This window comes from Salvelinus fontinalis, chromosome 35 (assembly GCF_029448725.1).
Source record: "Salvelinus fontinalis isolate EN_2023a chromosome 35, ASM2944872v1, whole genome shotgun sequence".
NCBI lineage: Eukaryota > Metazoa > Chordata > Actinopteri > Salmoniformes > Salmonidae > Salvelinus > Salvelinus fontinalis.
Genome location: NC_074699.1, coordinates 5,688,134 through 5,700,256, shown reverse-complemented (window position 1 = coordinate 5,700,256; position 12,123 = coordinate 5,688,134). Strand labels below are relative to the sequence as shown.

General features: G+C 46.6%; 1 protein-coding gene across 5 annotated transcripts in view; it reads right to left on the bottom strand.

The window, feature by feature from the left end:
- Positions 1–12,123, bottom strand: part of LOC129834283 (SH3 and multiple ankyrin repeat domains protein 2-like) — a 248,321-nt gene that overhangs the window by 153,793 nt on the left and 82,405 nt on the right. For all 5 annotated transcript variants that reach the window (XM_055899135.1, XM_055899137.1, XM_055899136.1 and 2 more), the window contains exon 3: positions 1,520–1,723. In XM_055899135.1, coding sequence (XP_055755110.1) covers positions 1,520–1,723 — 204 coding nt within the window. The remainder of the gene's footprint in view (positions 1–1,519; positions 1,724–12,123) is intronic.

Below are 12,123 nucleotides of genomic sequence, written 5' to 3'. Positions count from 1 at the left end.
CGGGAGAGACGAAGGTCGAAAGCCATGCGTCCTCCGAAACACAACCCAACCAAGCCGCACTGCTTCTTAACACAGCGCGCCTCCCACCCGGAAGCCAGCCGCACCAATGTGTCTGAGGAAACACCGTGCTACCTTGGTTAGCGCGCACTGCGCCCGGCCCGCCACAGGAGTCGCTGGTGCGCGATGAGACAAGGATATCCCTACCGGCCAAACCCTCCCTAACCCGGACGACACTAGGCCAATTGTGCGTCACCCCACGGACCTCCCGGTCGCGGCCAGCTGCGACAGAGCCTGGGCGCGGACCTAGAGTCTCTGGTGGCGCAGCTAGCGCTGCGATGCAGTGCCCTAGCCGACTGCTCCACCCGGGAGGCCCTCTAGGCTCCTAATTTAACTTTTTTTTTTACAGATGGCATACACGTTTGATATTAAGGGACATGAAAGTTCACATGTTCGAGAAGGTATTTCTGCCAAAAACCACATTTAGAATATTTTTTTTTAAATGACGTTGAAACTGCTCTCCTGTGAAGTAGTGACCCGTGACGTATGCCCAGTTTCCTGAAACTGGTCACATATATATATACACATCTTTACTAATGCTGCAGAAATCCACTTTGAAGCAGTATCCAAATCCATTGGATGTACTTGCTATGTCAAACTAGCTGTTTGCAGATGTAAGAAAGACAAACGAATAGTGTAATTATAGAACACTAGTGGATTTATATTAAGAAGCAAAGTGAAAACAACATTGTTGTCATCAACATTGTTGCATGTGCTGCATTCACCATGCAGGCTGAACGCAAGTGTTCCGTGGCCGATGAACAACAAAGTGGAAAGCAGCATGGAGAGAGAGAGCGGAGAGAGATGACTCAAGTAGCGAACTAAACTATAAAAATGTACTTTATACACGGCGTATCGCATTTAACAAACCAAACATTCAAATAGGCTTATAGAAGGTAAAATAAAAACCTAAACTGCTCCGTGCATGAATACCGGTATATCGTTAAATACGGTATACCACCCAACCCTAGTCTCTCCTGGCTCAAAGTAGAGGAGAGATTGACTGCATCACTACTTGTCTTTGTGAGAGGCATTGACATGTTAAAAGCAACAAACTGTCTGTATGACTAGCACACAGCTCGGACACACACGCACACTCCGCAAGAGATGCTACCAGGGGTCTCTTCACAGTGCCCAAGTCCAGGACAGACTCTGGAGTATGCACAGTACTACACAGAGCCGTGACTACATGGAACTCTATTCCACATCAAGTAACTCCTGCAAGCAATAAAATCAGACTTAAAAACGGATAAAACTACACTTTATGGAACAACGCAGACTTCAAAGAGACACACACATGCATACTAACAGTTCTTGTACACACACGTCCATTTTTTATATTGTTGTATGGTGAGATTATACTGCCTTGGCAGCAGCTAATGGGGATCCATAATAAACAGAAATACAAAATATCACAGCTTTTTAAATACGTAACAACTTCAGTGATTTGCTGGCACTCTACCTCCAGAGATGGAACTCCTTTGCTGATTGGCTGTGGGTATTCCTGGAGGAGGCGTTCTTCATCCAGGAACTTCCCGTCTCGTCCGTTCATGGCGGGCTGGAAGAGGCCGTAGTTCAACACATCCTTCAGACTCTGGTTCAACGAGCACAGGATCCTCTGCTTGGCAACCCAGACGGTCGCGTTGGGGTTGAACCGCATACATTTCTGTGTGAGGGGTTTGGGTTATGGTTAAAAGGGGTGGGTTAGGGTTGAAAGGGGTAGGGTTAGAGAGGGGGAAAGAGAGAATCATGGTTAAAAAAAAAAAACAGATCACAGACTTTCAGATGTAGACCAAGAGCTTGGGCCCACGCAAAACCGTCACCAACATTTATTTTACAAACACTTATAAACATTATCCGACAAACACTAATACAGACACAGACTTAAAGGTTCACCCAAGTAAAAAAATGACACATTGGTTTCCTTAACCTGTAAGCAGTCTATGGACAAGGTATGACAGCAATGCATGCTTTGGTTTAGTTCCACTTTCGACATGCTAACATTTTAGCATTTGTGGCACAAATCCCATTCACGTCATGGGACCGATCTTAGCATTTGTTGCTCATCATGTCCAAATCATCCTGTTGTGACTTGGCTTGGGGGCAGGTGGGACGCAAACATCCCACCGGCCAATAGCCAGGGAAAATACAGCGAGCCATATTCAAATAACATGATATAAAAATCAAACTTTCATTAAATCACACATGTAAGATACCAAATTAAAGCTACACTCGTTGTGAATCCAGCCAACATGTCAGATTTCAAAAAAGCTTTTCGGCGAAAGCATAAGATGCTATTATCTGATGATAGCACATCAGACTCTCTTAATTAGAGGAACGCCAAACACCTGCCTCTAATTAAGAGCCATACCAGGCAACCCAAAACCAACACAGAAACAGAAAACATAGAATGCCCACCCAACCTCACGTCCTGACCAACTAACACACATAACAAACTAACAGAAATAGGTCAGGAACGTGACATAACCCCCCCCATAAGGTGCGAACTCCGGGCGCACCAACACAAAGTCTAGGGGAGGGTCTGGGTGGGCATCTGACCACGGTGGTGGCTCAGGCTCCGGGCGAGGTCCCCACCCCACCATAATCCATCCTAGCCTCCATCTCCCCCTAAGAATGTCCACCCTCATTTTACCCCCACAAAATCCCCTCAGTAACATCAATGACAGGGACAGCACCGGGACAGAGAGATAGATCAAGACAGAGGGATAGCACAAGACAGAGGGATAGATCAGAATAAAGAGGTAGATCAAGATAGAGAGGGAGATCATGATAGAGGGGCAACTCCGGACTGAAAGGCAGCTCCGGACAGCTCTGGACTGAGGGGCAGTTCTGGGTATATAGCCGTTTCTGGCTGAAGGGCAGCTCATGGCTGACTGACGAATCTGGACGCTCATGGCAGGCTGACGGCTCTCGACGCTCATGGCTGGCTGACGGCTCTCGACGCTCATGGCTGGCTGACGGCTCTCAACGCTCATGGCTGGCTGACGGCTCTCGACGCTCATGGCTGGCTGACGGCTCTCGACGCGCATGGCTGGCTGACGGCTCTCGACGCTCATGGCTGGCTGACGGCTCTCGACGCTCATGGCTGGCTGACGGCTCTCGACGCTCATGGCTGGCTGACGGCTCTCGACGCTCATGGCTGGCTGACGGCTCTCGACGCTCATGGCTGGCTGACGGCTCTCGACGCTCATGGCTGGCTGACGGCTCTCGACGCTCATGGCTCGCTGGCGGCTCTCGACGCTCATGGCTCGCTGGCGGCTCTGGCAGATCCTGTCTGGCTGGCGGCTCTGGCAGATCCTGTCTGGTTGGCGGCTCTGGCAGATCCTGTCTGGTTGGCGGCTCTGGCAGATCCTGTCTGACGGACGGCTCTAGCGGCTCCTGTCTGGCGGGCGGCTCTAGCGGCTCCTGTCTGGCGGACGGCTCTGTAGGCTCATGGCAGACGGGCGGCTTTGCAGGCTCATGGCAGACGGGCGGCTTTGCAGGCTCATTGCAGACGGATGGCTCAGACGGCGCTGGGGAGACGGATGGCTCAGATGGCGCTGGGGAGACGGATGGCTCAGATGGCGCTGGGGAGACGGATGGCTCAGATGGCGCTGGGGAGACGGATGGCTCTGGCCGGATAAGGCGCACTGTAGACCTGGTGCGTGGTGCCGGAACTGGAGGCACCGGGCTAAGGACACGCACCTTCATACTAGTGCGGGGAGCAGGGACAGGGCACACTGGACTCTCAAAGCCCACTCTATACCTGGTCCGTGGTACCGGCACTGGTGACACCGGGCTGAGGGCAAGCACATCAGGATTAGTAGGGGGAGAAGAAACAGTGTGTACAGGGCTCTGGAGACGCACAGGTGGCTTAGTGCGTGGTGCCGGAACTGGAGGCACCGAACTGGATACACGCACTACAGGGAGAGTGCGTGGAGGAGGAACAGGGCTCAGGAGACGCACTGGTAGCCTAGTGCGTAGTGTAGGCACTGTAGGTACTAGGCTGGGGCGGGGAGGTGGCGCCGGAAATACCGGACCGTGCAGGCGTACTTGCTCTCTTAAGCATTGAGCCTGCCCAACCTTACCTGGTTGAATGCTCCCGGTCGCCCGACCAGTGCGGGGAGGTGGAATAACCCGCACCGGACTATGTAGGCGAACCGGGGAAACCATACGTAAGGCAGGTGCCATGTATGCCGGCCCGAGGAGACGCACTGGAGACCAGACGCGTTGAGCCGGCCTCATGACACCTGGCTCAATGCCCAATCTAGTCCTACCAGTGCGGGGAGGTGGAATAACCCGCACTGGGCTATGCACTCGTACAGGAAACACCGTGCGCTCTACTGCGTAACACGGCGCCTGCCCGTACTCCCGCTCTCCACGGTAAGCCTGGGAAGTGGGCGCAGGTCTCCTACCTGCCCTTGGCCCACTACCTCTTAGCCCCCCCCCCAAGAAATTGTTGGGTGTTACTCACGGGCTTTTTGGGCTTCCGTGCAAGACGCGTTCCCTCATAACTCCGGTTCCTCTCTCTCTTTTCCTCCACTCTCCGAGCTGCCTCCAGCTGTTCCCATGGACGGTGATTCACTTTAGCCGATGGTCCTTCTCCGTTAAATATTTGCTCCCAACTCCACAAGTCCTGTACACTTCCCCGTTGCTCCAAATTACGCTGCTTGGTTCTGGATTCTTGGTGGGTGATTCTGTAACGGTATTCCTCCTCCTCTTCATCTTCGGAAGAGGAGGAGTATTGAGGGAACCAAGGCGCAGCGTAGAGAACAGACATATTTTATTAACGAAACACGAACTTGATTAAACTAACAAAAACAACAAACGGTGTAGACAGACCTAGACAACGTACTTACATAAAACAAGAAAACGCACGAATAGGAACATAGGCTACACAAACCGAACAAACCGTAAACAGTCCCGCGTGGTGTACAGACACAGACACGGAAGACAATCACCCACAACGAACACTGTGACAACGCCTTCCTAAATATGACTCTTAATTAGAGGAACGCCAAACACCTGCCTCTAATTAAGAGCCATACCAGGCAACCCAAAACCAACACAGAAACAGAAAACATAGAATGCCCACCCAACCTCACGTCCTGACCAACTAACACACATAACAAACTAACAGAAATAGGTCAGGAACGTGACACCCTTGCCCTCAAAAAGTTTAACAATAATCCAAAGACTGTTATTTATCTAATCAACCTAAATATGTTTAATTGTTACCCGATTAAATTAATCATTCAACATTGAACTCATTAGGATCTGGGGCACCACGAGAGCGGTTCTTTAAAGAGTTACCATTTCCCAAATTAAACTCTACCTATGACATCTATAAACAGTCAACTTATTAATCATAACCTCGTATCATGTCATCACTCTGAACAGTCGTAACCTCCTTGCATCAGCAAAAACCTGAGCCTTACTTATGATTCAGTACTACACAAATTGGTTTAATGATTTATTTACTAGCTAACTAAATGGTAACACAGGATAAACATACACACTTAATACATTAAAAACAGGTCCCTAGTGGACTGACAACAATATGGCTGCTTGTTACAAAAGACATGGAGAGGGTGAGAGAAAGAAAGGACAAGAGACACTTAACATTGGTACATTTTAGAAACTACTCTCACTGATAGCACTCCTATACTTTACACACGAACCGCCGCCCGCTTGGAGTAAGAAATCATGAATGTATTTACGTGAAAATCCTTGGTTTCTCTCGGTGGACAGGGCCATCTTGGAAAGGGGGTTGGACCTTTTCGGGGCACGCTTGTAAGGCTCTGATTGTACAAAAGGGGTTTCTTGTTGTTCTCCTCTGCCGTCGTCCGGTGTCCGGTGACTTGTTGTGTAGTCCTGAACAGAACTACAAGTTTATTGTCCTTCTATTCACTCTGGAAGATGCTTCTTTGAAGATAGGCTAGCCAGTTGTGTCGATAGTTCCCAGTGGGGTGATGAGAGTTGCGTACTGCGTTGGTTAGAAAGGAGTAGTAGAATGGTTCCACTTCAATTTGCTTTTCTAGATACTTTACTTAGGACAGCTTATCAGTCGTCCCAGTGATTGTCCAGGAGGTGACTTTACCATCTCTACCTCGTGTTGAGATTCAGAGTTCAAACCACTTTAAACATGAGCTGCAGCTCTAAGTCTCTCTGGTCAGATTTGTTAATTCTTAACCCATCATTTTATACAGTTTGTTCAAAAGGGTGGTTCTATCAGGCTGATCAGGCTGTCAGGCTGACTTGTCACTGTGCAAAGTTAAGTATAACTATTATCTCTTATGGCTACTAAAATCATGTACCTCTCTTAACAAAAACACTTTAGTTATTTTTCATCTTTCATGCACAACACATTTTTTGTGTTGTGTTTTATAGACCGCCTGTGACCATTCCCCACGTTCTATTTTAGAAATATTGTTCCAGTACTCGTTTTAGAACGTGTTAGAGTTTCGACGGGAAAAGTCTTCTTAAAACAAAGGAACATTCCTCTGGTGAACATTGGAGGGAAATGCTGAATGTTCTGTCCTTGATTTACAACAGGGTGTGAGGTGTTAACCCCCACCAGTTCCCTCCTCTGCAGCTGAGAGGGGGTCTGGTTGAAGTTGTTTATTGCAAAGCTAACCTCACATATTTGGATCCTCACAGGACAGTCATGACAATCCGCAAGTATCTAAAATTGTTTGTGAAGTTCAACAATCTCACTTATAGTTGATTTGAAATAATACTAATATCTTAACTTGAATGGGATTTGTGCCACAAATGCTAAAACATTAGCATGTGGAAACAGTGCAAGGGAAACTAAACCCATGTATGGATTGCTGTCATACCTTGTCCATAGATTGCTTACAGGGTAAGGAAACCAATATCATTTTGTAATTTGGGTGAACTATCCCTTTAAAAAACATTGCCCATACAAACACGTCCCACATCTTCTCTAAGTGCCACAGCCTCAGCTATGGCGCGGGTACAGCATGACTCAGTCACACCACACCACCCCACTGACCCCTCTCCTGCACCGAGCCAGATTACCTCAGAGCTGAACAAACAAGCAAAACAGCTGCATCTGCCAGACCTGGCTGAATCAGAGAGGATTATGGGCCACGGGCCGTGTCATTCAGCGTTTGTTTGTTTGTGTTTGTCTCTGTGTGTGTGTGTGTGTGTGTTTGTGTGTTCACCTCCGGATCTGCTGCTCAGCTGGTGATAGTGGACCTGTGCCTGTGATAAAGACTGAGGCTGATGAACACTCTCTGAACTCTACCCATAATCCCTCCTGGCTGGCAGCAAGTAGGTGAGGAGGAGATGGAGGGATGGAGGGAAGGGTTGAGGTGTACAGGAACAGATGTCTGGTACCTGTCTGTGGAGAGACAATGGGCTGTTTCCGCCTGGCTGAGGACCATTGCAACAGTACAGTATGCTACTTTGCTCGTACATCTCCCATCATGTTACATTATGCCTCAGCTTCATCAGGAGTGCATCTCAGAACAGTAAATAGAAAGGTTTCAGGAGAAACTTTACATAATGTGGTCCTGTGTGCCTCAGTTGGTAAAACATGGCGCTTGCAACGCCAGGGTTGTGGGTTCAAGTCAAAAGTCAAATAAAATATTCCCACAAGTTCAATTACCACAAGAGACCAGTACGAAAAAAGTATCAAACTCAATACTGTAAGTTAATCTAGATAAGAGCGTCTGCTAAATGACTAAAATGTTTTTTTTTTAAATGTAATGAAATGGAACGTTAACATAGCGGGAGAAACGTTATAAAATAGTGAAGCAGCTATTGAACAGTGAAATGGCTGAAATGGGTTTGAAGTGCAACCCCAGCAGGCGTGGTATAGGGATGGAGAAAGAGAATAGAATAGAAAGAAAAAGCAGAGGCACTTTGTCACTGGGTAATACATCAACATACATGTAATCCTCTCTTCAAGTCAAAGTGCTTTATTGGGATGGGGAACGTATGTTTACATTGCCAAAGCAAGTGAAATAGATCATAAACAAAAGTGAAATAAACAACAAATGTACAGTAAACATTACGCACATTTTTCCTTTTCCTCTGATGGCTGTATACAGTGTTGTAACGATGTAAAATAGTACAAAAGGGAACATAAATAGACATGGGATGTTTTTACAATGGATGGTCTCTCTCTCTCTCTCTCTCGATAACACACACACACAGCCCACTGATGTTAAAACAACAGTCACCAAGCGATAAACCGATCTAATGAAATCATCCAGTGCACTCACAAGCCCATGCTATTATAATGAGTATATGATTACTCAACATTAATGAATGGTAATTCAACCTAATACGTAAACTAAGTCATTTGAATATATATGAAAGAGGAGGAATAGTTCATCCCAGTACTTTGATTTATCCAACACTATAGGGTACAAAACGACCTCATTTCAGATGCTCTTATGTGGGTGGTCTTGTACTGTGTAATTTGTGTGTGTGTGTGTTGTACTGTGGGGACGTGTTGAATTATTCAACCGTGTCAGTTTTCCTAGTGAACTGTGTGACCCAATCATGTGATCAAATACCACAGCTGAGCACTCAGTTTTGATGAATCTGGAATTATGGGTATTAGCACATACATGTGTGATCACACACACACACACACACACACACACACACACACACACACACACACACACACACACACACACACACACACACACACACACACACACACACACACACACACACATACACACACACACACTCCTTTCCCTCTACATTCTGTACCAAAGCTGTAAGTTCATTACATCAAAACTACATCAGGTTCATATGTAGGTCAACACAAATTGACCCTGAAGATTTCGACCCACTGTGTGACACACTCAGCCCCTCTCATAACCCCTCCCCTCAAATCAAATCAAATATAATTTTATTGGTCACATACACATGGTTAGCAGATGTTAATGCGAGTGTAGCAAAATGCTTGTGCTTCTAGTTCCAACCATGCAGTAACATCTAACAAGTAATCTAACAATTTCACAACAACTACATTATACACACAAGTGTAAAGGAATGAATAAGAATATGTATATATAAATATATGGATAAGCGATGGCCGAACAACATAGGCAAGATGCAGTATATGGTATAGAGTACAGTATAAACATATGAGATGAGTAATGTAGGGTATGTAAACATGATATAAAGTGGCATTGTTTAAAGTGACTAGTGATACATTTATTACATCCAATTTTAATTATTAAAGAGGCTAGAGATTTGAGTCAGTATGTTGGCAGCAGCCACTCATTGTTAGTGATGGCTGTTTAACAGTCTGATGTCCTTGAGATAGAAGCTGTTTTTCAGTCTCTCGGTCCCAGCTTTGATGCACCTGTACTGACCTCGCCTTCTGGATGATAGCGGGGTGAACAGGCAGTGGCTCGGGTGGTTGTTGTCCTTGATGATCTTTTTGGCCTTCCTGTGACATCGGGTGGTGTAGGTGTCCTGGAGGGCAGGTAGTTTGCCCCCGGTGATGCGTTGTGCAGACCTCACTATCTTCTGGAGAGCCTTGCGGTTGTGGGCGGAGTAGTTGCCGTACCAGGCAGTGATACAGCCCGACAAGATGCTCTCGATTGTGCATCTGTAAACGTTTGTGTGTTTTTGGTGACAAGCCAAATTTCTTCAGCCTCCTGAGGTTGAAGAGGCACTGTTGCGCCTTCTTCACCACTCTGTCTGTGTGGGTGGACCATTTCAGTTCGTCTGTGATGTATACACCGAGGAACTTAAAACCCTCTTGCGGCTCAGATCCCTTTAGCGGGATCATTTTTGTCTACATCGGGTGAATTGCAGAGCGCCAAATTCAAATTAAATTACTAAACATTTTCTTGAAATCACAAGTGCAATACACCAAAACACAGTTTAACTTGTTGTTAATCCAGCCGGCGTGTCAGATTTCAAAAAGGCTTTACGGTGAAAGCAAACCATGTGATTATGTGAGGACAGCTCTCAGCAGACAAAACATTACAAACAGCTAGCAGCAAAGTAGATTGGTCACGAACGTCAGAAAAGCAATACAATTAATCACTTACCTTTGATGATCTTCGGATGTTTGCACTCACAAGACTCCCAGTTACACAACAAATGTTAGCTTTGTTCGATAAAGATTCTGTTTATATCCAAAAACCTCCATTTGGTTGGCGCGTTTTGTTCAGTAATCCACAGGCTCGTGCTGTCACGACGGGCAGACAAAAATTCCAAATAGTGTCTGTAAAGTTCGTAGAAACATGTCAAACGTTTTTTATAATCAATCCTCAGGTTGTTTTTACAATAAATAATCGATAATATTTCAACCTGGAGAGTAGCCTTTTCAATAGGAGAGAGAAAGAAAAGGTCTTGCTCCCGGCGCGCGCGCACACACAAATCGGAGGACATCTGGCTATCCACTGACGCGATGTGATCATTCTCGCTCATTTTTCAGAATAAAAGCCTGAAACTATGTCTAAAGACTGTTCACACCTTGTGGAAGCCATAGGGAAATTAATATGGTTGATATCCCTTTAAAATGGAGGATAGGCTTGCAATAGAAAAGAGTAGTTTCAGAAAAACAGCACTTCCTGGATGAATTTTCCTCAGGTTTTCGCCTGCCATATCAGTTCTGTTTTACTCACAGACAATATTTTGACAGTTTTGGAAACTGTAGAGTGTTTTCTATCCTAATCTGCCAAGTATATGCTTATTCTAGCTTCTGGGCCTGAGAAATAGGCAGTTTACTTTGGGCACATTTTTCATCCAAACATCAAAATACTGACCCTAGCCTAAAGAGGTTCCACCTTCTCCACTACTGTCCCGTCGATGTGGATAGGGGGGTGCTCCCTCTGCTGTTTCCTGAATTCCACGATCATCTCCTTTGTTTTGTTGACGTTGATTGTGAGGTTATTTTCCTGACACCACACTCCGAGGGCCCTCACCTCCTCCCTGTTGGTCGTCTCATCGTTGTTGGTAATCAAGCCTACCACTGTGGTGTCGTCTGCAAACTTGATGATTGAGTTGGAGGCGTTGCATGACCACGCAGTCATGGGTGAACAGGGAGTACAGGAGAGGGCTGAGAATGCACCCTTATGGGGCCCCAGTGTTGAGGATCAGCGGGGTGGCGATGTTGTTTCCTACCCCCACCACCTGGGGGCGGCCCGTCAGAAAGTCTAGGACCCAGTTGCACAGGGCGGGTCGAGATCCAGGGTCTTGAGCTTAAAGACAAGTTTGGAGGGTACTATGGTGTTAAATGCTGAGTTGTAGTCGATGAACAGCATCCTTACATAGGTATTCCTCTTGTCCAGATGGGTTAGGGCAGTGTGATTGCGATTGCGTCGTCTGTGTACCTATTGGGGCAGTAAGCAAATTGGAGTGGGTCTAGGGCATCAGGTAGGGTGGAGGTGATATGATCCTTGACTCGTCTCTCAAAGCCCTTCATGATGACGGAAGTGAGTGCTACAGAGTGATAGTCTTTTAGCGCAGTTACCTTAGCTTTTTTGGGAACAGGAACAATGTTCCTTGAAGCATGTGGGAACAGCAGACTGGGATAGGAATTGATTGAATATGTCCGTAAACACACCCGCTAGCTGGTCTGTGCATGCTCCGAGGACGCAGCTAGGGATGCCGTCTGGGCTGGCAGCCTTGCGAGGGTTAACACATTTAAATGTTTTACTCACGTTGAAGGAGAGGATGCAGGTTTCGGTAGCAGGCCGTGTTGGTGGCACTGTGTTGTCATCAAAGCGAGCAAAGAAGTTATTTAGTTTGTCTGCGAGCAAGACATCAGGGTCCCCAACGGGGCTGGTTTTCTTTTTGTAGTCCGTGATTGACTGTAGACCCTGCCACATACCTCTCGTGTCTGATCTGTTGAATTGCGATTCTACTTTGTCTCTATACCGAAGCTTAGCATGTATGATTGCCTTGCGGAGGGAATAGCTACACTGTTTGTATTCAGTCATGTTTCTGGTCGCCTTGCCCTGATTAAAAGCAGTGGTTCGCACTTTTAGTTTTGTGCGAATGCTGCCAACCATCCACGGTTTCTGGTTGGGGAAAGTTTTAATTGTCGCCGTGGGT